Source organism: Ooceraea biroi, chromosome 2 (assembly GCF_003672135.1).
Source record: "Ooceraea biroi isolate clonal line C1 chromosome 2, Obir_v5.4, whole genome shotgun sequence".
NCBI classification, from domain to species: Eukaryota; Metazoa; Arthropoda; class Insecta; order Hymenoptera; family Formicidae; genus Ooceraea; species Ooceraea biroi.
In genome coordinates, this window is record NC_039507.1 from 14,425,969 (window position 1) to 14,451,416 (window position 25,448).

The 25,448-nt window shown below is 34.7% G+C and overlaps 1 protein-coding gene across 3 annotated transcripts in view; it reads right to left on the reverse strand.

Annotated features, from left to right (window-relative positions):
* Positions 1-25,448, reverse strand: part of LOC105284978 (galactoside 2-alpha-L-fucosyltransferase 1) — a 67,334-nt gene that overhangs the window by 30,186 nt on the left and 11,700 nt on the right. For 2 of the 3 annotated variants that reach the window (XM_026975620.1, XM_026975619.1), the window contains exons 2-3: positions 18,877-19,568; positions 10,563-10,776 (exon numbers count right to left, since the gene is read on the reverse strand). In XM_026975620.1, coding sequence (XP_026831421.1) covers positions 10,563-10,776; positions 18,877-19,349 — 687 coding nt within the window. In that variant the 5' untranslated portion in view covers positions 19,350-19,568. Of the gene's footprint in view, positions 1-3,478; positions 10,777-18,876; positions 19,569-25,448 lie in introns of those variants that run through there. The other variant, XM_011348874.3, reaches the window with a different exon arrangement.

Here is a 25,448-nt window from a genome sequence, read left to right on the forward strand (position 1 = left end):
TTACGAAGATACCTCTTGGACGTTTTTTTCAAATTTTTAAAAGTTTGTATTTCCAGTTCCGTTGAGGTACAAACGATTTAAACGATGGTTCCTGAAGGTACAAACGATGCTCTTTCGAATGGCATTATTAAAATTCGGATATCTTTTAGTCGGGTGCTGGCTATTTTGTGACCCCTTATAACTTTTAAACTGTTGAGGTACAAACGAAACGAACGATGGTACAAACGAAATATGCCCGAAAATTTTCATTTCGTTAAAGTCAGGTGCCAGGTTCACACCGGTTTCAGTTCCTTGACCTAAAAAGGATCAACAAGCCACCTTTCCGATCTTAAGGTAAGACCTGTCTAGTCATTGACTTTGACCCTGCCGTCGGAGTGCACTAGTTAGAACGACTCACGCGTTTAGCCTGACTGCAACAACAAGCGAGAGGGCTTCGTTGTGTTCTTCCTTTCCCGAGTTATTTCGGAGCTCTAGACAAAATTGATAGCAATATCTCTTATTGAAAAGAGTAACAAAATTCATAATGTAATTAAAACTAAAAGTTATTAGTACACATACACACACACGCACGCACACAAAATACATACAATAGTCTTTCATTTAATTTAATTTAATAGTTTTATTCTATAAAACAATACTTTTTAAGTTACATATTACATTCTCAAAAATTACATAAAATTATCACAGAGAATATGTACAAATATATTGTATTCGTGCCTGAAAGTTGTATAAGGAATTACTATATCGTCTCAGAAACTATTTAACGTATCTATTCCTTTCTTTCTAATCATTTTATTAGACATAAATATCCGTTGGCAATGAAGAATCCTGATATTGAATACAATTCGCACTTTCATTACAATTTTATATTTGCAAAAATTATTGTAATTATCTGTCTTAATATTTTCTTCTTATTTCAATATTTTAGTATATATTTAACAACTGGTAAGCATAAATACATTGAAAACACATCCATATATAGATGTTAGACACTCTCATCAGTTTAGTTCGTAAAACATTGTAAATTAGGCACACCATACAATTAATAAATTTGTAACTGACGAATAAAATATATCCTCGTGTTTTTTATGTAATAATAATTGTAGTAGTAGTTTAATAATAATAGAATAATAGTTTTACTAATGTACAACATTTTTTATTATAATATAACTAAATGGAGAAATAATTTGTTATTTCTTATTTATTCATAGACTTGTAAACATTATATAATATTTTATATAGATATAATTTGTTGTTTGTTCACAGATTTGTAAATATTATATAATACTGTGTATAACGTTAAATATATGCATATATAATATGTGTATTCGTGTGTGCACGCGCGCGCATGCTTATGGTGTGTGTGTGTGTGTGTGTGTGTGTGTGTGTGTGTGTGTGTGTGTGTGTGTGTGCGCGCGCGCGCGTGCGTGCGTGCGCGTGCGTGCGCGCGCGCGCGCGCGCTGTTAATATGTTTTTATATGCACATATCGATACATAAGTGAATAAAGAAAATAAAAAATATAAGTTTTTAATATTTTAATGGTTCAAAAAATATAAATATAAATATATACAATACACACATATATAATATAATCTTTATAATATTTTTTCAGTATCATAATTTGAAAACTATCTTTGCATACATGACTTTGTACTAAGAAATTTAGAGTTAAACTATGAGTACAATAAAAAATATGATACAATTTTATCTACATTACATCAAATATTTCGCGCGAAATTAAGTTCTTGAATACATTGATTATAACACATAATTTAACATATAACATATAATTACTTGCAGCGTGTCTTCAATCATGTCTTAAGGGAACAATATGCAATTAATTTGTTTAGTCATGGTTGCTGGTTTCATTAACTGTTATTAATGAATATTATCTTCCGTTTTCTTCATAATTAGAAATAAAATGACATCAGATTTTTAAAATCTGGGCAATTATCACATTAATAATTTATTTATTTATATCCGGGAATTCAAATTTTTCATTTAATAAGCATAGCACCAACTCTTTCTCTTTCTTCTTTTCCCATCCTCTCACTTGTCCTTCCCTTTCCTTCCCCCCTCCTCTCTCTCTCTCTCTCCCTCCCTCCCTCCCCCCTCTCCCCTCTCTCTCCCCTCTCCCCTCTCCCCTTTCTCATTCCTTATTTCTCCCTTTATCCATCATACTAATTGATATTACATTGATTTATAAATATTATATAATACTTTGGGGGACATGGATATAATGTTAACACGTTGACTGTCCCATAAGTCACATATGATTCATAACATGTTTTTCCTGTATGTCCATGAGTTATATGTGATTCATTTGCACGCACGCATTAAATCATGTTTTAATGTTTTAATGTTTGAACGCTGTGGTCTAGGCAATTTCTATTAAGTGAACGTCTAATTGAAGTCTAGAGTGTTCTAAATTTCTACGGCAGAATCATATTTGACTCATTGGACTCTGGGAATCATAGTCACAAAATATTTGACGTCATGCAATTAAACAGCAAAAGAATCGTATAGATACTTGTTTACATAGCGAAAGATGATATTCTATTACTGTGAAACTAAAATATTGCAAAAACTCGGTTGGACGTAGGGAGATCGAAAAAAAATTCCTTATGGGGACAGTCAACGTGTTAAATATATGCATATATTCTATATGTGATGTTTTAGAAATACATTTTCTGAAAAAAGGTTAGTGACAGTTGTTATAAAAATACTATATATTTTGCTGAGTTCAAACTAGCTGTAATTAGTTTATATTATTTATGAGATTATTTAGTAAATATGTATATTTACATACCCATAAACATACCCATAAACATTACGCATGTGCGCGTAAGGTGCCATTAAGTTAAGCCATATTCAAATACAAGTTAAGTTAAGACGTAAATACTGCAAAAATATTTTAAATTCCGTTTTTTATAAAAGATTTTTGAATGCCATATTTAGATGATTATGAAGTACGTATGTGTGTACGCACATATACGCGTATACAATCACCTATCCATCCACACATACGCGCGCGCGCATGCATGCATGCATATACAATATATGTATATAAAAAGAAATTTGGCACGATGACAATCATATATATATATATATATAATATAGAATCACAGTTATAAAGTCATTGTACATTATACTGGGTTGTCCAAAAAGTCCGTGTGGATTTTTTTAAACAACTTTAAACGCAAAACTGTGCATTAAGAATTAATTTTACGAAACCAAATATGCTTCATTCTTTTCGATGACTTCTCTCACTATCTCTTAGCGTAGTTACATTATACCACTCTGATAAAGTGCTTAATTTTTACTGATAAAAAACTGTTAGAATAGAGAATTGAATAATTGTAAAAAAACATGCGTTGGAAAGTTTGTTTGTTAAATGTGTTAAGTATTATGAAGGTAAGAAATTTTAGATGTTTTGCTCGATAGATTGGCAAACCTGCCTCTCACTTTTTTTGTTTCTTTTGTTCGTGTATTTTTGATGACTTTCTTTTTTATTCACTCACGCACACATTTCATTTATATTGTTGTGTCTTGGGTGGATGAGCCACCTGATATAGCGAGAAGCCGGTCAGCTGCGAATCAGCTTAGCGTCGTCGGATCAGCGGCTCTGAAAGAAGACGCGCGTTGCTGGGAAATGAATAAATAAACAAGGAAAGGAGAGTCCAAGCCGAGCTATGGTGGCAGCTGGACGCGTCGCGAACCCAATTATCCTATGAATTCCGTTGTAGCTTTGCTGTAGCAATAAAGTTTGTTCTCTTTGTACGCGCGAGTCTTATTCCCGCGAGTATGCGAGTGTCAGTAAGCATGTGGCGTTAGCGTGTGTCGAGTGAAGCCCGCCCGGACGCAACAATATCATTGGATATATGTATGCAGATTCCGGCCGGTATTCATAGTCAGATCTTATATTTAAGACCGTCTTAAGTTTATCTGCAGATGCTGTATGAATCATTTCATTGGCTATGGAGTATCTGCAGATAAACTTAAGACGGTCTTAAATATAAGATCCAACTATGAATACGGGCCTCCGTGCATTTGGTAGCATTCTGTCTTACTTTCGCTCGACTCAACTCGCCCGAGCGAGAGTAAGACAAAATGTTACCACATGCTACCAAATACATGGAATCTGGCATTACTGTATGTATGTCGAGTCATTTCTTTAATAAGTAGTGGTCATATTTTGTGTTTCTTTTTAATACTTGTAAGGATTGTACAGACTGTTAAGTGTGCGGTTGTGCAAAATTAAATTGGTGTTTTGCATTAATGCAATCAGTCGGAACAACAAGGTTAATAGGTGAGCCCAGCACGTTTCCATTGCACGAACCAGAAATAATTGCGGGAGACCAGAACGAATGATTGCTGTGTAATTAATGTGATATAAAGCAAGACATAATAGAAACGATCAATGAACGGAACTGGGTAAGAGGAACAGTTCGTAAGAGAGCCGTAGAAAATTTGTGACTCGTAGTGTCAACCGAGATGGCGGACCGAAAACTTCGAGAAGTAAAAGTCAAGAAGTTGGTTAACGCCGATAATTTTCCAATGTGAAAGAAGACGTTATCGGTATTATTAAGAGCGTAGGAACTCATGAACATTGTAGAAGGTAAGGAACAGAAGCCAGCAGAGGCCAACGAGATGAAGAAATGATAAAACGCGATAGTCAGGTTATGTTGAAAATCATTTACTCGGTTGATTCATTGCTGTTAAAATGATTGTTTAATTGCAGTACAGCAACAGAATATTGGTCTGAAATCATGGGTATGTTTGAGAAGAAGTGGAATGCGTAAGGTATAGTTACAGCACGAATTATTGAACTGTAAGCTTGAGAGTGGTCAGAATGTACTTGACTACATCACTGATGTCTCAAATATCAGGACCTCCTTTGAAACAGTAGGAGTGAAATTTGAGGATGACTTCATTATTGCGAAGATCGTGAACGGGCTCCCTGCGAGAAAGTCAGTACCTTCATTACTGTCTGGAATAGCAAGAAACCGACGAAGCAGATGATCGAGAATCTGGCTAATGAACTAGCTGGACACGAAGAAGTTCTGAACAAGGCCGATAATGAACTTGAGGTATTAGTCGTCAAGTCGCGCAAAGATATAAGTAAAAGCAATGACAAGAAGAAGTCCAACAAGAAGATCAAAGCAGAACGAAGAGAGTTTTCGAGCAAGTGTTATAACTGTGGCATGGAAGATCACATAATGCATGACTGCACAGAGCCGAAGAAGAACAAGAAAAGTCAGAATAAGAATATGAAGAACATGAAACTGAAACGAAGTTGGATTATGGTTTCATAGCTGAAGCATTCATGATTAACTCGGTTGAAAGTTCATGGCTTGGAGATAGTGGTACCAATTGTCACATGACATACGACAGGAGTTGTTTTGAGATGTTCGAAGAGGTTTTCAACCATCCAGGAATCGGCACAGCAAATAAAGTGGCAGTTCTAATGAAATGGCGAGGAACAGTTCGCGTCTTTTGCAAGCGGCCGATAGTGGAATGGTAAGCTGTATGAGGTAATGTACGTACCTGACTTGCACAAGAACTTGTTCTCGCTGACGAAATGTGCAGAGGCTGACTGTAAAATAATATGGAGAAACTTAAGGTTTTAATCAAGAAGCTAAATGAACAAGTGATCATGACTGGCGTGATTGATAATGGACTGTGGTGAATGCTGATTGAGAAATGATTAGGCGCACGTCGTTGAAGAATCATCCTTTCGTGAGATTCATGAGAAGCTTGGTCATGTAAGTATTGACACAATCCGAAAGATGGTCAGAGAAAATAATACACTCAGCATGAATATTGGCGATGATATGAACTTCACATGCAAAGCTTGCAACTACGGCAAGCAAAAGCATTTGACGCACAAAACACAACCACCAAAGAATATTCAATCTGACAAATTTATTCACTCAGATCTGTGTAGACCGTTCGAAAAACTCGGCTTGAATGGGGAAAAATATTTTGTGCTATTCAAAGATGATGCGATGGGAGTCATGACGAAGAGAGTGGCAACGAATCATCTGTCAACGGATCATCATTAGAAAATCAACATGTCAGATATCGAAGAAACCTAAGATCAGCATCTTCAAAATCCAATTCTCCTGCACGAAATTTCGCAAACCATTTCTGGCACAATTGTTGGCTAACAACATCACTTTTCCATACACGATGTATATCTTTTGATTTGTTTTTCTTGAATTTTTTACCTTTACGGTAGTAAAATAAGCTTTATACACCGAAAAATATATATTATTTTCTTCTACTTTGAAACTGCTGTTAAAACACTTTACCCGATTGCAGTTACTTTACTCAAAGAATATGTCACCTTTTTGAGCGACAGATTGTACTGAATACTTGACAGAAACTTGTACTGAAACTTAACGCATATTCGGTTGAAGTGAACGACACCTTTTTGGAAATCCTCACGAACTTTCTAGTCATCCTTCGATTTACAGATGTTACATACAACGATCTTTTTATCTACACATTATATACTTGCTAAGATATGATATACGTATTAAATATGCAAACACAATTAACTTAAATGTTACTTAAAGAGACTATATCACAGAAAACTACGTGGACTATAAACTAACATCAAAAAATTCCCCTTTTAAAAATATCAAACTTTAACAATAGTTACGTAAAATTCTGTATTTAGAAAGAATATTCAATCTATGCGGTTTTTTTGTCATTATACAGTCACATCGAGTTATATTCGAATTATAGAAAAAATAAGCATCTGCTAATTTTAGATATTAGTGGTCCATTGTTCCGTTGTAAACCTCTTTCTCGAGTCTTTTGAAAGGTACATTGACAGGTGTATTCATTCTTAGCTTGTGAGCGTAAATTGAAAGAATAATATGATACATGCTTTTTTATATCACTAAATATTTTTCGACAATGATGTATTTACGTACATAAAATATTAAAATAAAATATAACAGTTTCAATAAAAAGATTAAAAGAACAAGCTAAGTATTACGTATTACGGATTATTTGAATCTGTGTTTTACAAAATAATATCAGAAATTTACATCAAATGAAAAAGTACCAAATATGAAAATGCTGTTAGGCAAACTAATATGTTAATCGGTACAAGTAACTAATTTTGCTGGTTAAATAATTCTTTAATTTTTTGTTTTCTTTTCCTATTTTCTCTCTTCCTCTCTCTATCCTATCCCCGTCCTTCCTCTCTCTCTATCTCTCTCTTTTCCTCTCCCTCTCTCTCTCGCTATCTTGTATTACTTTTGTATTACTGTATGAGACATTTGAGAGTAATAGCAACAAGTCTTTTGCCAAGTCCACTAAACACCTTTTAATTTGGCGTAAAGTTTTGACATCAACTTTTTTATGGGAAAATAGATTTAAATAACCAGCATCGGGTGTACTTGACGATTTTTGTACCTTTTTTGAAATTATTTTTTAGAAGTACCTTGATTAGTCACTGATGTGTACAGTTAATGAAATGAATCGAATCGTTGTAATGTTGGCTTATTGGTATCGATATGTTCCTTACCGACCAATATACTAAATAAGTTTTTTATTATATGTTGGTATTTAAATATTGAATGATATTATAAATGAAAATATACCTAAACATAACAGATTCTGAACGTACATGCATAGGGCATTATCGATACAGCATGTTGACAACATTAACAATCTGTATTTTGTATATTGCTCCGTAATTGTATGTGTGTGTGAACTATCAACACGAATAAACTGACATTACTATTATTATTACCATAATGTCGGTAATATTAATATACATTTCATCTCACTGTACAATGACATTTTTTCTTAATGAATTTGTGCATTTACATTGAACAGTATGCATTTCATGCATGGCATGTCACAATCAATTATTTCTTTATTTGATATCGCGAACGCTTCTAAAGTCAAATGTTTGAAGTGTATATTAGGCGATAATATTTCTGAATTTATTATTTATGAAATTTCACTTTTTACGACGGAACATCTTTTCCTTTAGGACATATAGGATAAAAATTAAAAATTATTATGATATAAAATAATTTGGAGTTATCGATTGAACCCATTATAAAATCAATTGATCTAGCCGTTATAGCAGACCGATAATGGTGCTTATTAGATAATGCTTAATTAGATGCCTTGAATGCTAAATATATAATACATAGTTTGCCTCGCCTCTCGTTTCTCAGTTGCGCATGAACTTGGCACGGAACACTATCATGTCTCTAGATATAAAATTTAATGTGATATAGTAACGAACTTTCATTAGTTACAGGTTCCAATCTATGAATTAAAATTATATAGACAAGTAGAACCTGATAGACACAGACTTGATATATATCGAAAACTGCGTCTACTAGATTCTATTTGTACTTTTCTTTATCTTTGAATTTTTACGTTTACATGATAAATAACAAGAGATAGGAGAGTTCATTTCCTAAAAAACAAATACACTTCCAAATAACTTAAAATTATCTAAAGTAATATACAATGATTATTTACATTGCTACACGCACTTGCAATATGATTAAAATAGATAAAGTAATTGAAATATTAAATTGAAACTTTTTATAATTTACCAATAAAAAGCAATTATAGATTTCAATATAAATTTTTCTTGCAAATTAATTAGAAATATCCAAGACTGATTTATTGCCCCCATTGTATTAGGTGTATGTTTTATTCAAATGTTTTAGTCATTCCTTGCACGTTTTCGCTCTTTAGGTGCATAATATATACAATTCAGTCATCAAAATATTTGCCTTTGTTTACGATTTTCTGCCATCTCTCGGGTAAATTTTAAATTCGTTTGCGAAAAAGGTTTCTTCGTGTCTCAGTTATTATGAAAGTACACAGAAAGTACATATACTGCATAGATTCATTGACATAGGAATATATGGACGGAGCCTTTTACGAGGGAAAGCTGAGATTAGCGGTAAGGAGAGAGCACTGGCACTTCGTGTAACTTCGGCTCTTCGGGTATGTTCGGTTTTGTCAGTGATGTCTAACAAAGCACATACTCTTGCATAATGACATGACAATGCATAAGGAAATGTTAGTCCTAATTTCTATTACTATGATGCAAGAAACATTTGTATATAATTTTATTACAATATGTATTATTTATAAATTTATTCATAATTAAAAACTAATTTGTCGAAATGTGTATAAAATATATCATATACATAAATATGTAAACTGTAGATTTTTAGTATTGTTAGTGAATATTGGAACATAGCGCAAGAATAATTATCTAATCTGAATAATTAATCATCCAGATAAATATTCTTCATTATTATTTTTATCTGAAACTTTTTACCGACATTGTGTATAACCTACAACTGTATGTTTTCCTTACAGATGAAAAGAAATTTTCTGATTATTATTTTCTTTCATCAGTTGTTGCCAATTTTTTCTTTTTGAATTAATGCGATTGCTACATCCCGAAACAACACAATACCTCATCGTAAGTTTAATTTAAGTAATTGTTTTTCCCAGGTAACTTCACAAAACTTTATCAAATGGTCTAATCCCACAAGTACAACAAAGGCTGCGTTCCGATATTCATTGCCAGTACTGAAAAGCTATAGTGTATGTCACGTATACTATAGATTTTCAGTACTGGCAGTGAATATCGGAACGCAGTTAAAGTACAGTATCATTCGGGCGATGTCGAGAACAGATGAACTCGCCCGATTTGCCAGCAGCCTCTCCTTACCCCAAATCTCAGAACCTCCCTTGCCTAAGTTCGTAGCATAGGCTCCGTCCATATATTCCTATGTCAATGCATAGATTGCATAGAAAAAAGTTCTGCATAGATTGGAATAAGTAGTAATTTCGAAGGTGCCAAGTTAGCCAAGATGAATATAAACTCGAGATCCTCAAGATGGGGTCCAAAATGGTTTGCTGAATACGAAAAGATATGTAGCTTTTCATCGCGTTCACTATTGTTTTTCGAAATTCTGTTTACCGTTAAATCATGACATATGACGTTTTATAAACTTCAATGTCAACCTTTCAAAAACGTAAAAAAGCGAAAAAAACTTTATTTACATGAAGAGAATTTATTTAAAAGTTTAAATAATAATATCAGAGCGTTGAAATAAGGATTAAATAAAGGGGGGTATTTGCATACACCTAATACAAAAAATACGAATGTATACTTTAAATCTAGAGATATAATATAGTGTTTTAGTGTTGCATTAGAGATTCTCGTTCAATTCATTATTCTCCAATTCGGTAGAACATCAGCAATCAGCGTAGAAAAGTATGCTGTTACATTGTAAACCACGGTTTCTCCGGCGGCCAAAATCGCGCCGAACGAACCATATGTGCCATAATCTATTATGCTATGATTGCACACGGATAAAACCGCCAAATCTTTGCCCGGGCCTTTGCCATTGTTATCTGATATGAAACTCATTTTATGACGCTTGCTATGTAAATTATACTTACACCAAGCAATATTATCGCTTGTTACTATGAAGACTACGTTACTGTATTTGTCAGCGAAGTAATCCATTGCCGATAAATAGTAACTTACTGGGGCGGGTCGCGTCTTTAATTTTTGCCAAAGGTAATCCACGTAGTCTGTTCTACGCACATGTACGCTGACATAAATTGGAGAGACCAAATTGAACTTCTCTGCCACGCGCTTCAGTACCCTTTCCGCATAGATCTTCAAACTCGGTTTAAACGTGAATTCTCGTCGTATGTCATCCAGCCAGACCAGTATCAATGACCAGTAAGCTGCATGTCTAATGAAAACAAAGAAGAAAGCAAATTTTTTATTTTATTTACATTCAATTAAATTATACAAATTATTTAAAAATTTTTTCTATTCCACATATGTAATTTATTATTATAATAAATTAGAAAACTAATTTATTATAATTTATATAATATAATGTCACAAATAGCTCTATAACTTATGTGTAAGTATATTAATAATAAGAGCGAAGCAGGATGAACGTGCTTATAATTAATCAATCATAGAGTACAAATTCTCACAAACTATATATAACTATACAGGGTGGAGCAATAACTATTACCACCTTAAATATCTTCTAATTTATAAGGTCCAGAGGAAAATTTATGTAATCAAAATTATACGGTACGAAGGGGGCTAACATATGGCGATAATAATTTTTGTCCTGGTGGAGGCGCTTCGAAGATATCAAGGTCACCTTCATTTTTTTTAATAGGTTCGGTATGTTTTTTTTCCATAATTTTATAGAGGAGCTTAAAACAAGTACGGAACTCATGACACATAATTATTGAACAAGATTAAATGTAAATGAAAACGATAAAAAATACATTTTTATATTAAACGAAATTTACGTTTAAAAGATGTACGAAATGACGCTTTATTAGTATGTTTTGTCGGAATGTTTTGATTTTGACATTCCTCATAAATGAGGATCAACTTGTTCTTCAAACGGATACATCGATGAAAATAAATAGGATTTTAAATGTTCGACGCGAAGGCTGAGTGCGATTAGGATATCATTCAGCGTATAAATTTTGCGCTCTCACTGAATTTTTTTGACATTCTCCATAAATGAGATCATTCTCCATCATGTCGACTTGTTCTTCAAATGAATACATCTTGCACGATTGACTTATCTATCGATACTACTTTTTATGTTTATCTTATCCTGTGAACTTATTAAGATGGCCTTCAAAGGGTCTTTGTTTTCATTGAAATAAGTTTACGTCACTATTTATTTTCATCGATGTATGCATTTGAAGAACAAGTTGATCCTCATTTATGAGGAATGTCAAAATCAAAACATTCCGACAAAACATACTAATAAAGCGTCATTTCGTACATCTTTTAAACGTAAATTTCGTTTAATATAAAAATGTATTTTTTATCGTTTTCATTTACATTTAATCTTGTTCAATAATTATGTGTCATGAGTTCCGTACTTGTTTTAAGCTCCTCTATAAAATTATGGAAAAAAAACATACCGAACCTATTAAAAAAAATGAAGGTGACCTTGATATCTTCGAAGCGCCTCCATCAGGACAAAAATTATTATCGCCATATGTTAGCCCCCTTCGTACCGTATAATTTTGATTACATAAATTTTCCTCTGGACCTTATAAATTAGAAGATATTTAAGGTGGTAATAGTTATTGCCCCACCCTGTATACAAACTATATATAACTATATATTACTGGTATATGTATTACTATATAAATATTAATATACAGGGTGTCCCAGACCTACCGTACCACCGGTTAATGGTAGATTCCTGAGGTGATTCTGAGACGAATGTTCCTCTTGCAAAATGTCGAGGGTGGCGTAGTTTCGGCGCTACGAAGGGTTGTAGTTATCTTATCCTTGTGTAGAAGTTTCCCGCGTTCAGTAACGGTGGGTCGAAGGGGTCCCGTGCATCGCGCACACTTCAATTTGATCTTAATTTTTCGCGGCTGTTCAAATTGAAGTGTGCGCGATGCGCGGGACCCCTTCGACCCACCGTCACTGAACGCGGGAAACTTCTACACAAGGATAGGATAACTACAACCCTTCGTAGCGCCGAAACTACGCCACCCTCGACATTTTGCAAGAGGAACATTCGTCTCAGAATCACCTCAGGAATCTACCATTAACCAGTGGTACGGTAGATCTGGGACACCCTGTATAAAATTAATGTATAATATTAATATATAATATTAATATATAAATACTTCATAAATATATTAATATATAATACTTATATGATATATGTATACAGGGTGTCCCATTTTAATTTATCCTCCCTCAAAACATTTTTATTTTTGATTGTAGAAAAAAATGCTTTAGATAAAAGTTTGGTTTGAAAACAGACACATGATTTTAATGTGATTCATGTCATAGAAAATTTAGAAGAATGTGGCGACGTCGATTATCATGTGATTATCATGATTTCGTTTATCCAAAGAATCTGTTACTATAATGCTAACAGAAATTGAGCAGACACAACTTGTATAAGATTCCAGCATGTACCTTGTTCTCATCTTCTCATCAACTATCAACATTAACAACCAATCACATTCAATATTTCAAAAGAAATAGGAATCTTTGACAGTTCCTTCGTACAGACTATAGGTTTAGCTAAACTACAGTTAAAAACACGATGTGGACTGCAATACAAATTTAATTATAGCGTTAAATGTAACGGTCGTTCAGTTAAGCTCAGTTTAAGGTTGATTTTGTGGACTTAAAATCTCCTGAAGGCTACTCAGAAGAGTGACCTGTATAACATATGTCAAAGTCAAGTTTTTGCTTCACGTACAGCGGAAAAGTTGTGCAAATTCATTCAGCTTCTTTTGTTAATAACGTTTTAATAAACAACGAGCGACGATTAAAACTTTTTGAAGGTTACTCAGAACAATGTTCTTGACAACATATGTGAATAACAAGGTAGAAGTGGAATCCCCTATTTGGTAATTTTTCCCAATAAGTCAGTGCTTTTGCGCCCATATCGTGCGGAATTATCAAGAAAGGAATGAGATCTTTTTCAAGAGGTAGATTGGAACGAATGATTCAATCTATTGGTTTCACATTCATTTGATTTAAACCTTCTTGATTTTTTCTGTATAGCAGGTTAAAAACGAAGTATACGTCACGAAAATAAATAGGGAGAAAGCTGGAAGATACAAGTAAACCTACCCAAGTGGTACACTCCGATTTTTTTCAAATTTAGCACAAATGTAGAACTTTGAAAAATATTTGACCCATATTTTTTCATTTGTGCTCTTAAGCGGTTTTAAGGGTAGTTATTACCCTTCCAATTTTCACACTCCTATCATCAATAAGTACAATAAAAATATATATGAAACAAAATTTAATGCAAAATATATTTTTCTGGATCGCTAATTGTGAATGTGAAGTCAGATTTGCAAAATTATTTGTTTCAATAATAAATTGTTTCAACAAAATAGTTAAAAAGTTGAAAAAATACAGTATAGTGACGTTTGTTATAAGAGTTAATATGTTATAAGAGTAAGTGATACTTAACCCTCTGTCGTCCAACTGTACACTTGAGTGACACGCCTGAAACTACTATGGTAAATTTCACAGACAAATTTAATTTTTCATAAAAAAACCTATTGATCATTCCGATTTGGCGACTGTCAAAACATGTTCAGAAACGTTCAAAGAGACCCGGAATTTTGCCAAATTTTTTAAAGCAGTTATGTGGCAGCGATACATGTATAGCACTCAAGTGTACAGTGGGACGATGGCGTTGTTAAAAAAATGATGGACGACGGAGGGGTAAATATCGCGTCAAATTTCTAAAATGCATTGCTTTAAATTGTTCGAACAATAAACGGTTCAAACAAATCAGGAAGAAGATTGAAAAACATTGAAGTGTGTTGTAGCGGCTTAAATTATAGAGGATTTTGGAGTTGTTCATTAGTTCATTACATATGTTGTTGACGTAAAGATTCTCTTTTAATATTGTTATATAAAACCTATTTATTACAGTAGGAAGGAAACAAAATGTGAGGTACAGTATTACTAGATTTTTAATAATTTTATTTGCAAATAAAATTGTCACATTCGGTATTAAAAACTCGCTCTCTGCCGAAGCAGAAAATAATCAAGAATGAGGTGGCGAGTGCCTATGCTATGTTTTTCTTTTAGTGTTTCTTTCTAACGTAAATATATTCTAAATGTTATGAACTTTTGCTTCTATATACATATATATAAAATACATATTTTTTACTTTTTAATAAATATAACATTTTTTGATATTTTGGTATTTTTATTTTTTTTGTATTTATTTATTGTATTGTAAAGAAAACCATAACATAGGCACTCGCCACCTCATTCTTGATTATTTTCTGCTTCGGTAGGGAGCGAGTTTTTAATACCGAATGTGACAATTTTTTTTGCAAATAAAATTATTAAAAATCTAGTAATACTGTACCTCACATTTTGTTTCCTTCCTACTGCAATAAATAGGTTTTATATAACAATATTAAAAGAGAATCTTTACGTCAACAACATATGTAATGAACTAATGAACAACTCCAAAATCCTCTATAATTTAAGCCGCTACAACACACTTCAATGTTTTTCAATCTTCTTCTTGATTTGTTTGAACCGTTTATTGAATAATTTAAAGCAATGCATTTTACAAATTTGACGCCATATTTAAGTATCACTTACTCTTATAATATACTAGCATCCCCCGTCACGCGGGCTTCGCCCGCGATATTATGTGTGGAATTAAATAAAACCACATTTTACCCCTTCTCACCCGTTAGGGGTGGAATTTCCGAAAACCCTCCCTCAGTGAGCACCTACGTGATAGTAGGAATATACCCTTAAAATTTCAAGTCGATAGGTGCAGTGGTTCGGGCTGCACGCTGATGAGTAAGTGAGTGGTATTTGGCTTATACAGGGTGTCCCATGGGAAGTTGCTGAAACTAATCAGCTGTCATTTTTAAACGTATGCAGTTATTGAAAAAATAAAAATTGCGTTGGAAAGAGGAAAGTCTGCAGTTTTTAATGGGTATAAATAAAATTTAGCAAAATGTTTGTATATCAGTTTATTTTATTAATGAAAAATATGCTAATAATCAAGTAAGCTAATGATAAATATTTTCAAAGTGTGCACCATCTGAATTTGTACAAAAATCAATTCTTTTACGAAAACTTGTGAAAACTTTTTCTAACATGTCGTCTTTAATGTTGCTGACGACCTTTTTAATAGCTACTACTAAATCTGACACTGTTTCTGGATTTCCGGCATAACAATGGTCTTTAATGTATTCCCAAAGAAAGAAGTCACATGGATTTAAATCCGGCGAGTACGGTGGCCATTCTAGCCCCCCCTGAGCAAATTTGGGGTATCCCAGACCGATGACTCGATTGCCATAAACTTTATGGATTGTTTCGAAGACCTCCTGGGTTCGATGTGGTGTCGTTCCATCCTGCATGAAATGAAATCCTCTAACTAGGCCTCTTTTTTTGCATGAGGGAAGAATTGTGTTTCGAGAAGCTGCTTGTAACTTTCACCAGTGACTGTTGATTCGAAGAATTGCAGATAAATTCCTTTTACCGAGATCGCAGCCCATGCTGTTATTTTTTGTCGATGTAAAGGTTTAGCCAGGGAAACGTTGGGATTTTCCGACCCCCAAAATCTATAATTTTGTTTATTAACATAACCATTTAGCCAGAAATGTGCTTCGTCCGTGTAAATTATCAATTTTGCATCAAGTTCTCCATCTTCAAACATTCCATTTATCGTCTAGCAGAATTCCACACGTTTCGTCATAGCGCGTTTGGTTAGTAATTGATGTGATGTTATTTTATAGGGATGCATTTTCAGGAAATGTTTTAAAATCCTGTGTAACGTTGTTTTGGATATTTCAAGAGCTTGGGCAGCTTTCCGAATGGAAGAATTTCGATTCTCTTCAAAATACTTCTTAATATCTTCAATGTTTTCTTCTGCAGCTACAGACACAGAAGGACCTGGCAGATCATGTCTACGGTCTTGGATAGTTCCATACTGCATAAAATTATCGATAATTTTGATAAAAATAACACAAACCATTATTTTAATGCAGATTTATTGCCAAAATATGGAGTGACGTAACGCATACGTTTAAAGAAATAATAAATTCTAACCTTTTCAGCGTGTTTTCGCTCTTAACTTTATGTGTTCCGTATTTAGTACGAAACCCCCTAAGCATTGCTATAAACCTTTCCTCTGAAAAAGAAGTACTCGACAAGATAAATCTTTTCTTCCGTCGTCAGATTACTCATTGTAACGCGCACGGACTTGCATCTACCACAATCAGCATAAAACTGCGGACACTCAGATGAACGACCGTTAACCGTAAGACCCTTTCTGAAGTCATGGAGGGGAGAACCAATCGTTTACTTTCAGCAACTTCCCATGGGACACCCTGTATATATATAGATTAACTCTTATAAAAAACGTCACTATACTGTATTTTTTCACCTTTTTCGCTATTTTGTTGAAACAATTTATTATTGAAACAAATAATTTTGCAAATCTGACTTCACATTCACAATTAGCGATCCAGAAAAATATATTTTGCATTAAATTTTGTTTCATATATATTTTTATTGTACTTATTGATGATAGGAGTGTGAAAATTGGAAGGGTAATAACTACCCTTAAGGGGGTAGAACAGGGTGACGGGACGAAAATCATAGGTACTTTTAGGAATTTTTTGAAGCAAACAATATGATATAACAATTTTCTGTTTTATTATACATAAATTATAACTATTGAAGAATGTATAAAAAAATGTTTCAATCGATTTGATGATGTTCAGGCTTGTGTACATGCATTTTAAAATAGACGCCTCCGAAAACAGCGTTGACAGCAAATTGGTCATATACTTCACCTGAAACCAAAAAAACAAAAAAAATTAGAATCTACATATAAATGGTTATTATAGTACGTAGGGAAATTCACAAATTTTGAAAAATAACAAATTGGTGGACATATGAAAGAGTACTTTGAAAATTTACAAATTCTTCGAGTAAAAAAAGTTATATAAAATTGTTATTTTTCAAAATTTTTGAATTTCCCTACGTACTGTAATAACCATTTATATGTAGATTCTAAATGTTTTTGGTTTTTTTTTCAGGTGAAGTATATGACCAATTTGCTGTTCTACCCCCTTAAAACCGCTTAAGAGCACAAATGAAAAAATATGGGTCAAATATTTTTCAAAGTTCTATATTTGTGCCAAATTTGAAAAAATCGGAGTGTACCACTTGGGTAGGTTTACTTGTCAGAAGGATAGAAGTACTTTTGAGAATTACTTTCACGTTCTGAAATATGCATTGCACAGAACGGCAACGGGATTGTCCCGATTGCACACATTAATCATCGAACACGAAGAAATTTTCCGATCACACAGGGACACAGTTCCGGACACAGTTTCGATCGGACACAGTTCCGATCGGACACAGATACCGTCGGACATAGTCGCGATCGGACACAGTTTCCATCGGACACATATAGTTTCCATCGGACACAGTTCCGATCGGACACATACAGTTTCCATCGGACACAGTTTCCATCAGACACATATAGTTTCCATCGAATACAGTTCCGATCGGACATAAATTCTATCGGACACAGTTTCCATCGGACACATTCTCTATCGGACACAGTTTCGATCGGACACAATTATTACCAAAAAATGTTTAATGATTAATAAATGATTCCGCATGGCTTCGACGTCCGTGTCTTGGACATTCCACGCCAATCGGGTCCACCGCGGGAGGGGTAACCCCCCTGAAGTTTGTTTATATTTTTTTTCGGCGGGAGTGCAGGTAGAGGGTGCTTTGCCAAGGGCGAAGCCCCTCCACCTGCATTACCCGCTTCATGCAAACACTGTCGAATCATCGGTACGATTCCACATGGGTTCAAGAAGGTCTATGTTTTTGACTTTTCACGTCGTTGAACCAATGCAGAATCGTACCGATGACTCGACAGTGTTAGTGTGGGGCGGGTAATGCAGCTGGTGGTTGTGTTCGATAGCATCTGTGTCCGATAGAGACTGTGTCCAATCGGGACTGTGTCCGATGGAAACTGTGTCCGATCAGAACTGTGTCTGATGGAAAATGTGTCCGATCGGAAAATTTCTTCGTGTCCGATGATTAATGTGCGCAATCGGGACTCATTCACGGCAACACATAGAAAATCTCCACTCAACGTTCTTGGAAATACAGTGATCGTCATAATGATTTTATAGCATTATAGTACTAGATAATAATAGTAGAGTGTCATTAAAAAGTCTAACATCAATAGTTCCTTTGGCAGCCAATATATCAATATTATTATTTAGTTTATTATGACAGTATCACTAACCTGGGTATAATAATATTTTGCTCCGTACTGTTCCACTGGCCGAGTGAGTTAACAATTTGATTGACATCCATCGTACATCTGCCAATATAGCTGAGCGGTGGAATGCTAAGATTCTCGAAATGCTCCTCCAGAGTTTTGAGAATGCAGCGCGGCATGAATGGTTCCAGACCCGTTCGTCGAGCCGTTGCCCAAACAGAAGCATATTCCCAAATCTGATTCCCAAGTCTGCCACCTTGCACCACCGATACTATGCCATATTTGGGACAGGGGTTATTGCGCCACTCAGACGTTGGTATACGGATGTTATTTTTCAACGTTGTACGACAGAGGGCTTGCTCATATGCGGAGATCTTCGTGTGATGCACCGGCGGAGTCGATGTATACATGGGAAACAGGAAGATGTGGATACCCAATACCACTAACAGCGCGAGGACTATCGCGCTTGAAAGCACATGCTGTTGAGCGTGACTCATTCTCTCTGCAAATTTCGTGCGGCGTGGTGCTTTTGTTTCTCTACCACTTTTTTACGCTTACTTTACTTTCTACGTATTTGCTCTCTACTCTTCTTACTACTCTGCTTTGTTTCTTGCTTGCTCTGCTTCTATTGATCGCTTGGACGCTCTCTCGTGCGCACATTAATCCGGCATTTTGTATCTACAGGTATGCCATGTCCTTTCCTTTCCGACGTACATCTTGGCAACGACAATAAGTAATTAATGACAAGCAAACAAATAACATTGCAGTGATATAGGAAATTGCGCATTAGAGGTGATTCAAGCAATGTAGCCTTGACAACATTGAAATATACATTTAAGAAAGCAAGATGTTTATTGACAAGCAAACCATGAGGTTTAAATTACACAGGCCTGCGAAATTTTAGGTTTTGTTAGTTACCAAAAGCAGAGTAGGAGAATCTGATAGATTTTTTGACGCTGAAAACGAATCTGGCCGCAGAATTTCCCCAGCACGTCAGGTTTTTGAGTAATTTGTGGTTAAGGGGATGCTGGAGTTGCTAGTGAAACAGTGTTGCCATTTGCATAAAATTTAAACTTAAAATGCTTTTTATAAAAATGTTTATAAAAAGCATTTTATTGTGCAAATGGCAGCACCATCGCGAAGAAATTCCCTAGTTACTCCAGCATCCCCTTAAATGATCAAAAAATGGCCCCAGATAGCAAAATGCTAGCAGTATGCCAACAGTGTGTTAGCAGACTCAATCATTAATTCGCAGCAGATTCCGCTCCACTGCGTCCTCATTAAGCTTTGGTTTTGCTAGCACAATGTGCCAGCACGATATGACGGCAAAAACACAGCAGAAACAGATCACGGCGTGCCGTCAGCGTATCAATGTTTCAAATTTCCCCTATTTATGCTGTTAAACTCTGTTCGATTTTTTCCACATTTCTGCTATTACATTTGTGACACATATTGTGCTCGATTTCTGTTATGCTTCTAACGACATTAACTGAAACAGCATATTCTGCTAACATATTAACAGCATTCTGTCAACATAATATGCAAGACATAAATTTGCAAAACGTGCTGTGTCCGATTTTGCTATCTGGGGCTATTTCGGCCAATTTCATGAATTTATTATGGGAGAACCAAATTTTTTGAAACATTTCTGCCAATCGTATCGTATAGTACTAGTCTTTGCTTTTCAAATCCATTTTCGATTGCCGTTTTCGGATGATTGTTTTTCGCTGAGATATATAAGTACGAAGTTATAAGGCTAGTCATGGTCAACGCCGCTCTGAAGAGAGAAGTTGTGACCTTGCATCCTCAAATATAAGTGGCTATATAAAGCTTGCAGCTAAGAATATATTTTTCAAATTTTCTCATTTGATGCTTTTTTATAGTTTTGAAAACAATTTTTTTAAGTTTTATACCTTATTATTGTGATTCTGTTTGCCATATTGGATCCACCATTTTTTATATCAAAAAATGACAGGCGGTATTCAACAATTTATGTTTTTACTCAAATTTGGATTCGTGATGAGACAGAGACAGAGGAGTGGCACGATTAACTTGGAATGGTTCCTTGGATCCTTATACATGACCAGCCTTATAACTTCATACTTATATATCTTAGCGAAAACAAATCGTCCTTCGGCAATCAAAAACGGATTTGAAAGATAAAGACTAGTACTATACAATGCCATTGGCAGAAATGTTTCAAAAAATTTGGTTCTCTCATAATAAATTCATGAAATTGCCATAGCCGACATAGCCATTTTTGGATCATTTAACCACAAATTACTCAAAAACCTGACGTGCTGGGGAATTCTGCGGCCAGATTCGTTTTCAGCGTCAAAAAATCTATCAGATTCTCCTACTCTGCTTTTTGTAACTGACTCTCGCAGGCCTGTGTTATCGATGTAATTTGATACATCGATTTGAATTTTGACACAAGTAGGTTGGATATCGAAAAAAAATACCATAGTTCCATATGTAACACCATATATGTAAAACCATATTCGGCCATTTACACAAAAATTATCCGACGGGATTGGCGTACGGTTGACAAAACATTTCTTTTTCTTTTTTTCATTCTTTTCATTCATTTTTTTCAAATAAGGAAAAAACTAGTTATGATTGAAACATATGCGTAAGTGGTTAACAACCTGTTTTTTGGAAAATTCTATGTTTTAATGCTTTTATGATTATCATCCAAAGATGTGTGATACTTATAACAAAAAATAAAAAATTAAATATTATTTTCCCATACTCTTTACTATCTTATTTTTTAAAAATAATAAATAATAGAAATAAAATTTATGTTTTTAAGTATGAAGTATATACAGGGTGCTCCCAGGTTAAATGGTCAAACTGCAAATGTGAATTTAAGACTAAACAAAAAAATTTTCTGGAAGTATACTCACAAATGTTTCGTTTAAGATTGACTTCTGAAGTTATAAGATTCTGAAGTTATAGGACAAGAAGTATTAGGAATGAATACTTTCGAAATAATCTAGATTTATTTTCTTTATCTTACAGCAAAACTTAATTATTAAATGGTTTGTTCAAAATAATAGCCTCCAGCCCGAAGACAAGGTTTTGTATGAGAGAACAAGTGGCTGACTGATATTGCTCTGTAATTTTTTCGCACATTTGCATTAGAGAGCTATACAGGGTGTCTCAAAACCTCCGTACAATATTTTAATAGCGTATTCTAGAGGTAAAATAGAGTGAAAAATTCTAATACGTGTGGCTACAATACTTTTTGAGTTCTTAGCGATCAAAGTTCCCCAATAATATTACGTAAAACTCGCGCGCTCAGGTCCGTAACTACACTTATACGCGTACCGATCTGTCATCTGTTATTGATTTTCATGAAGTCAGATAATACAGATGACAGATCGGTACGCGTGTAAGTGTAGTTACGGGCCTGAGCGCGCGAGTTTTAAGGTACAATTTCATGCTGTCGCTCGTCGCTCATTTTCAGCGACAAAACAGGTCACGTGATCAAAATTGATCAATATCCAGCGTTAATTTTGATCACGTGACCTGTTTTGTCGCTGAAAATGAGCGACAGCATGAAATTGTACCTTTACGCAAGATTATTGGGAAACTTTGATCGCTTAGAACTCAAAAAACTATTGTAACCACAAAATTTTCGTATTAGAAGTTTTCACTCTATTTTACCTCTAGAATATGCTATTAAAATATTGTACGGAGGTTTTGAGACACCCTGTATAATCGGAGAGACGAAGTCGATGTCTCAGTTCCTGATTGGTGGAGCCATCTTGAGTCCACAGAGTGGCAGCGATTGAAAAAATAAGAAGCTGGCAACTCACGTGTACGAATTTAGGTCTCCGGTGAAGATTACCACATCACATTAAAAAAGGTTTGTGTTTCTAGGAATTATGATTTACACTAAGATTTTCTTTTTGAGCATGAAATTACTTTCTATACGATGTGATATGAAGATATTTTAATACACCTAACCTCCTAATCTTTATTCTTAATGCAAGTCTGCGAAAAATTATATGTCGAAAACAAGTTTCGACATGTTTTGCTCTGCCGTTAGAAAAGATGGTTTGTGTATGCGTGGCATCGGGGTGATCAACAAAGGAAGACGAGGAAAGCTTCTCCTACGATTCCCTAAAGATCCAAAGCGAAGATACAAGTGGATTGAATTGGTACAAGAGACAAAACCAGATTGGAGAATAAAAACCAACAGCTGTTATGTGAAGTAGGATGTCATTAACTATTGGCCACTTATCGACGATGCTGTAGGTTGCAGACTGCTGCAGACACGCAGCAGAGTGGAGCAGACAGTTGTTGCCGCGTTTCACGATGAGTTCAAGATGGCGATCTACGCCATCTTGAAGTTAGGCGATTTCGCTTCTCTGATTATATAGATCTATATAGTTTTAATGACTAAAGATCATTAATAGGAACTTTATACACATTTTGTTTGAGAGCACCTCATACAAAAAAAATCTAATGATATTAAGTCCGATGAATAAACGGAAACCAAGCCAAGGTCCAATACGACCGATCTATTCCAGAAAAATAAATATTAAGTCATTGTTGAAGACCTCTGCATAGTAAGCAGGACAACCATCCAATTGAAACCAGAGTTCACTCTTATATTCAACGGAATGTTTTTCAAAAGATTATAAAATTCATTGTTCAAAAATTCAAGAAATCCATTTGTATTTAAGAAAGCTGGTACACAGGTGTTACGGGATGTAACGTTAATATTTTAGTTTTTGGAGTCAATGCATTTAAGCAATTTACCCCAGGGATTCAAGTCGTGTGCGTTTTGCGATTTAAGGATAATTTAAATGGTCGGAAAAGGAACGTGAGAGTTGGAGATTCAATTACTAATTGGATAGTTAATTACTAAGATATTGGATTTATTCGAGTTGATTAATTGACAATGTTGAATGAATTTAGAGTGAGGGAGAAGTAAATATGAACCTCGAGTTGTGATCGCGTTGACGCCGTTTTGGAGATCTCGTTGCTGTACTTCTTTCTAACCGCGATATGAGTGAAGAGAGCCGGTGGAGAACCAGGAAGAGAAGAGAAGAAAAGAGAGCCAGGAACCTTGGTTGGTTCCTTTTATACCAAAAATCGTGAGCAACAAAATTTTCCTTTAGCCAATGGGAGATCTCGAAAACGGCTGCAACAGGCATAGACAGAGAGGGAGGATCCCGCGCAAATTCCCACTCTTGGCCTACAGAATCTTCGCGAAAGTTCTAACGATTCTTATACGTATATATACTTATGGTATTTTATATATGATTTTATCTTGTTTTTAAACAACGGGAATACAAATATTGGTATCGTTAATCTGTGCGTTAACATTATGCAATAGACATATCGTTTTAAACCGAGCCTTGGAGAGTGACTATATCGATATATGAGAAAACAATTCAAGAGATATGGTCACGCTTCGCCTCCAGGACGCGCGACCTGCTTAATATTTACTTATAATTATGTTCACGCGAAGCTAAAGTTGCGTAACTCGGACGCCTTCGGAATCACTGAATGATTCGATCTAAATTTAGTGCCGCTCCGAGTCTTGTCCTCGACCGGTTAATAACACGTCTGTATCGTTCATTTTGTTTACCTCTCCGAACGCGCCCCTACTCAGCTGATCAAAAGAAATACCCACGTTCGTATCCTGTGCTCGACGCCGAACCAAGAGTCAGTCCTATTGTAACCGTTGTGAGAATTAAACGTTGTGACAATTAAAGTACTCATCCTCTGTCGCTCAATACATTCCGACGTCTCCGGCAACCGGAAAACAATCCACTCCTTTCCCTAGCTACTCTCTCTCGCTAATCCTGACTCAAAGTCTCAACAAATTAAAATGCTATAAAAATATATCTCGTGTGTAAGTCTAAGTAAGTGTAAATTAGGCGCTATGTCGGGAAAGATGACTAAGCGTGCAACCTTGGTCCTTTGAGAGGTTGTTAGGAAAGGAATTTTGGGATGGATCATAAAAGAGAAAGTTTGTCTGAAGGCAGTGACATCGGCATATGACGGTTAAATGAAAAAAAGGAATCCGGAAGAAAAAGGAGACTTGTCGGGACGTAACACAGGTGAAAAATTTGTGTTAAATTTAACAGATATCACATGTCCCAAACGGTCCACATAAATTTTTGTGTTAATTTAACATAATATGGATATGTTAAATGATGACACTAATATTATGTTAATATTTTAACCCAAAATGAATGCAAACTGCGAAGTAATTTGAAATAAATTTATGTAAAATCAACATATTTTTCATGATAAACTTAACTCGAAAAAAAAATTATTTTTACATACATCTTTACTTTCAACATAGTTTTCTGTAAAGTTTAACAGATAAAACTTGTCACTAATAATACGGAACATATCTATTGTGTAAAATTAAAAATAGGTGCAAAATGTGTAATTTTTACACTTTTTTTAGTTGTTTTAAAAATTTAACACTTGAGTTGAATTAACATAACAGCAACATGTTAAATTAACACATGAATGTGTTAAATATTTAACACAAAAATGTTAACCGGCATATTTTTTAACAAGAAAACACAAATTTTCCAACTGTGTAGAAAATGTTCAAGTAAAGT